Source organism: Pseudonaja textilis, chromosome 1 (assembly GCF_049901715.1).
Source record: "Pseudonaja textilis isolate UNSWEBS1 chromosome 1, rPseTex1.2, whole genome shotgun sequence".
Taxonomy (NCBI): Eukaryota; Metazoa; Chordata; class Lepidosauria; order Squamata; family Elapidae; genus Pseudonaja; species Pseudonaja textilis.
Window position 1 is genome coordinate 243,595,255 of NC_141990.1, and position 5,484 is coordinate 243,600,738.

At 41.1% G+C, this 5,484-nt stretch overlaps 1 protein-coding gene across 1 annotated transcript; it reads left to right on the top strand.

The window, feature by feature from the left end:
- Positions 1–373: 373 nt before the first annotated feature.
- Positions 374–3,720, top strand: LOC113438795 (alpha-1,3-mannosyl-glycoprotein 4-beta-N-acetylglucosaminyltransferase C-like). The gene is made up of 2 exons (XM_026704341.2): positions 374–481; positions 2,567–3,720. The coding sequence occupies exons 1-2, from the start codon at positions 478–480 to the stop codon at positions 3,718–3,720; spliced, it is 1,158 nt and encodes a 385-aa protein (XP_026560126.2). The 5' UTR covers positions 374–477.
- Positions 3,721–5,484: the final 1,764 nt, after the last annotated feature.

The window sequence follows — 5,484 nt, forward strand, 5'->3', positions numbered from 1 at the left end:
TGGTCTTTTGTTGGCCTGCACAGGAGAATGGAGCTGGAAAGCAGGTTGGTGGGGTGGGGAGGGAATGGTGATTTTACAGTATCCTTACCCTGGAGTGGGGGGGAAATGGAGATTTTGCAGTATATTTTTCCCTTGCCCACCAAGGCACACCAGACACACCAAGCCATGCCCACAGAACCGGTAGTAAAAAAAAATTGAATACCACCACTGGATTGACCTCTACTATTCCAGGATACAGAGACTGACATACTAAGTTAAAGGTGTTGATAACACTCAGTCAACCCTGAATAGAGATAATGGTAGCTGGAAAAAAATATATGCTTTTTTAAATTTAAGGTTACAGGAAGAAGAAACGTAATAATTCCAGAGAATCCTTTTTGGAAGAAACCAGAGAATCTAAACCTCAGTGTACTGGAAAGCGCTTGGGGTCCTTTACCCATTAAATATCAATATCTTGCTGGATCCCCTTCCTCTAAAATGAGTAAGTATAGGCTCTTTTTCTATAACGTGGTTATTAAATTTATCAATTCTTTTCATATATGCATTTCTGGAATGGTGGTTTGCCCATGCATATTTTTTATTTATTTATTTTATTACATTCATATTATATTTATATTGTATTATTTATATTATATCTCACTGTCCTGGGACTTTCACAAATTTACAATTTCTTAGTACTCCAAATAACTCCCAAGAGTTGGTGGGTTGTACTGTATAGTTTGGTCAACCTAACCCTAACTCTAACCCTTACCGGTCATTGGTGGCTTGTTGGCTAGAACATTTGTTAAGAGAAATAAAGAACTTTGTAGAGCAAGGGTGTCAAACTCAATTTCATTGAGGTCCACATCAGGGTTGTGTTTGACCTCAGGGGAGTGTGGGGGCAGGGCCGGGGCAGGCGTGACTGGGGTGGGCATGGCCAGCTTGACTTCACTCCTGTCTGTGGTGGCCCAGGCAGGGCGGGGGATCCATTGTCTCCAGTGGAGGAAGGAGAAACCCTCTCAGGCCATGTGCAGGATCCCTGGATGGTGGTGTAAGCTGTCCACTGCCCTAGGCAATGGAGGGCAAGCAAGTTTGCTTTGCTAGCACTGCCAGCAAAAACAGAGCTCAGGAGGGCCTCTCCATTTTCGGCTGGGACTGCCTCCTGCAACACTCTGCCAATATAAATGCAGCTTGGAAGCACCATGCATGCTCCTCCTGAGCTCCATTTTCAGCTGCAACAGCCTCCTGCAGCACTCTACCAAGGAAAATGGCCGCCACCAGGTTGGAGATCAGTACCCAGTTTGTCTGGGCCAGGCCGAGGCACTGCGGGCCGATCCTTTGTGTTTTCCAGAGCAGCCCCACAGGCCCAATTTAAGCACCCCATGGGCCAGATCTGACCCCTGGGCCTTGAGTTTGACACCCCTGCTCTAGAGCCATGCATGCCAGAGGTGATGGCACACGAGCTGTCACCCAAGTTCAGCACCAACACTCATGCATGCATGCCTCCCGTCGGCCAGCTGGCTTTCAGGTCTCTGCTGCACATGCATGTGGGTGAGGTGCGTGGGGATCGCACATGCATGCACAGGGGGCAGCGTGCAATATGGGGGGTCATGTGCTCATGCACCACCGCATGGGGCACACGCACAGGGACGTGCATTGCATTTTGGGCATTCAAGCATGCATGCAAGCTTTGGGCACTTGGTCCAGAAAAGATTAGCCATGACTGCTCTAGAGGCCTGCCTTGCCTTGACTACCTGGGACATAATTCATGGCTCATTTAAGGAAGAACACTTTCATGATACAAGGTATTTTTACATTTTCCCAGGTTTTGATGGCTCTGTGAGATTTCACGATTCTTGCCTAGCCATTTTTTCAGGGGTCAAAAAAAAAAAAGGCCCAGCCTTATTTTCTGAGAAACACGGTAGATAGATAGATCGATAGATAGATAGATAGATAGATAGATAGATGATAGATGATAGATAGATGATAGATAGATAGATAGATAGATAGATAGATAGATAGATAGATAGATAGATAGATAGATAGATAGATAGATAGATAGATAGATAGATAGACAGATGATAGATAGATAGATAGATAGATAGATGATAGATAGATAGATAGATAGATGATAGATAGATAGATAGATAGATAGATAGATAGATAGATAGATAGATAGATGATAGATAGATAGATGATAGATAAAAATAGATAGATAGATGATAGATGATAGATAGATAGATAGATAGATAGATAGATAGATAGATAGATGATAGATGGATAGATGATAGATAGATAGATAGAAAGATAGATGATAGATGATAGATAGATAGATAGATAGATAGATAGATAGATAGATAGATAGATAGATAGATAGATAGATAGATAGATAGATAGATGATAGACAGACAGACAGAATGATAGTCTATTCTTGTATCTCATTCACAATTTGAGAAGGGAATCTATTCTTGTACTAACGAATAACCTACCTAACAGAGCTTCCTAAAGAAACTATAAGAAGTGCTTGGCACAAAGAATATGCTCTATCATTGCTATAGATGCTTGTTTTATCTCTTTTTCCCCCCAGGGTTCATGAGCATTGGAATCTCATCGATCTACAAAGACAAGCCTTTGTTGTCTACAAATGAACAGCCTTTATTGGGGACTGTTGAGTCCATTTTCAGTCACTGCTCTCCAGAAGAACTGAAGAAGATCGTCCTAGTGATATACCTTGCCAATGATAATTCTGAGCTAAATGTTGAAATTGCCGAAGAAATCAAAGCAAAGTTTAGCGAACATATCAATGAAAAAAGATTACTTGTTATCCAAAGCTCTACAGCAAGTTATCCTCCATTATGGAATTTGAAGGAAGGACAGCAGGACGACCCCAAAAACATTGTCTACACAGCCAAACAAAATGTGGACTATGCTTATTTAGTTAATTTCTGCACCAATCTGTCCCAATATTATTTGATGTTAGAAGATGATATTGTTTGTGCGTCCAATTTTGTATCCATCATACAAAGTTACTTACATGAAACAGATGGACACTGGTCCACAATAGCATTTTCCACCCTGGGCTCCATTGGGAAGCTCTATCATAATGCTGATCTTACTAAGTTAGCCCGATTCCTCTTGATGTTCTACCGCAACATGCCTGTAAACTACCTCTTTGAACTGTTTCATAAGTCACAGGGTCAAGAATTTCTCATAAACTTCCGGCCTTCCCTTTTCCAACACATAGGGAGAGTTTCTTCATTTCACAAATTTGAAACTGCAATCAACGATCCTGAGTTTGAAGAAGATTTGGGAGACTCGGGAGACTTCCTTAGCGCTTCATGTTTCACAAATATTCCCATCGTTTTAAATTACCCGCCGGAAAATGTGTGCCCTCCTGGAAAAGGTGTCTTTTGGGGCAAGGAGGTGGCAGCAGATAGCTTTTTCACCATTGTTTTTGGGAATCCAATTATTGCCCAGAAGATTCGGATTTACACAGGCTCAGCTGAATATGCGAAGGACATCCTCTATGATGGTCATGTTGAAGAAGGAAGACTCAAAGTTTATTCGGAAGAGGGGCAAACATGCCTGATTTTCAAAAAAATAGGAACATTTAAGAATGGCCATTTTGAGTTGGAAGATAAGCGAAGAAACAATGACATAGAGTGCCTTCGAATTCAAGTCACAGCACCACAAACGCAATGGCTGAGAATAAGGAAAATTAATATTTGGCTGAAGAAGTAATGAAATGCATGTTCATTGCATGAAATGCAAGCTAGTTGCCTTCATTGTAACTGTAAGTTTTAACTCTTGATTAACTCTGAAGAGCAGTTCCATTTCTCCTTAATTAAAATAAAACATGGAAGGCAACAAAGAATAAAAGGAAAAGAAAAGCAACATTGCAGTGTGATCATAGTTTTTCACAAAGACGACGTCTTTGAATTCCACCCACCCTAAAAATATCTCATTTCTGATTATGGCAGAGCATTTAAATATTCCTAAATGGGCCAGGCTCAGCTTTTCCAGAAGACACGATGGTGCCATTGTGGCTGTAGACCTTTTCTTGAGTGTCTTAAGGTTGCTTGCCTCACTAAAGTGTGTTTTAATAAAATGGTCAGCTAGTATACCACAAAAAAAAAGGAGTTGTGGTGGCGCAGCGGTTAGAATGCAGGACTGCAGGCTACTTCTGCTGGCTGATGGCTTCCAGCAGTTTGGCAGTTCAATTCTCACCAACTCCAGGTTGACTCAGCCTTCCATCCTTCTGAGGTCGTTAAAATGAGGATCCAGATTGTTGGGGGCGTCTGCTGATTCTGTAAACCACTTAGGACTGTAAAACACTGTGAAGTGGTATATAAATCTAAGTGCTATTACTATTTCTAATAATTTCTCCTGAGCTTTGCAGCAGGGCATCTGAGGAAGAAGGAAGGGAGGATGTGTGCTTAAACTGTTAAGTTGGTGGCTTCAGCCAAGCAGTTGAAAGCCTTTGTTTCATATTGAAAAGGACAAAGCTTCAATCATACAGTCCTGGTCATCACTTTGAGTTTTTCTAGGCTCTTCCCTCCGAAGATGCCTCTCCTATCCCATCTTACTTTACAAAATAAAAATGACAGTGATGCCCTGGTGGTGTAAAGGTAGTGTAAAGATCACAAATGGTGATTGTGTGACTGCAGGATATTTTGACTGCCATAAATGCATGCCAGTTGCAAGCACCTGAATCCGAACCATGTGATTATGGGAATGCTGTGATGGCCCTCAGTTTGAGGATTGATCCTAAATCCATTTTCAGCACGGTTATAAGTTTGAATGGTCACTGAATTAGGCAGTCATTAACCAAGGGCTGCCTTAATTAGTTTGGGGGTTTTATTGGCTATGTCCACTATGGCATATATATGATGATGGCAGATGAGATTCTGCTGAAACGTCGCTACAACTTTAAAAGCACAACTACTATGACGTGGGAAAATACCCTAACAAAGCCGAATGCCATACATGTAAGTACCCGCGAAAACTTAAGAAAACACACACACACACACACACACACACACACATATATATGGCTTGTTTTAACTTCTTTTGGTTTTTTAAACTTTCTAATCCAACCCAAAACCCTGGCATTTCCTATAGATCAAGTAGTTAACAGGGTTCAGCCTTGCTTAGTTTCTAAGCTTTGCCAAGGTCAGTCAGGTGCTGCCACCTGCTGAGATATTAAGTGAGGGTCTTGTTATAAGCAATCAGTAGGGGAAAAAATCCATATGCACAGAAAATAAAAGATGTGCCTTGGGAGTAAAGATCGATTTTGATATTTATCTCCTAGACATAAATGACATACCGCTTTGGTGAAGCATTATTTATTTATTTTATTTATCTAAGAAAATTTGAATGGTCACCCACTCACTCTCAGTGTCTGACAAAATTTTTAAAAAAACCAATATAGAAACAATAAAAAACAATACCCCTCCCTCTCCTGGTAGCTACACATATTAATCAAACAAACCACTCAATGGGCTC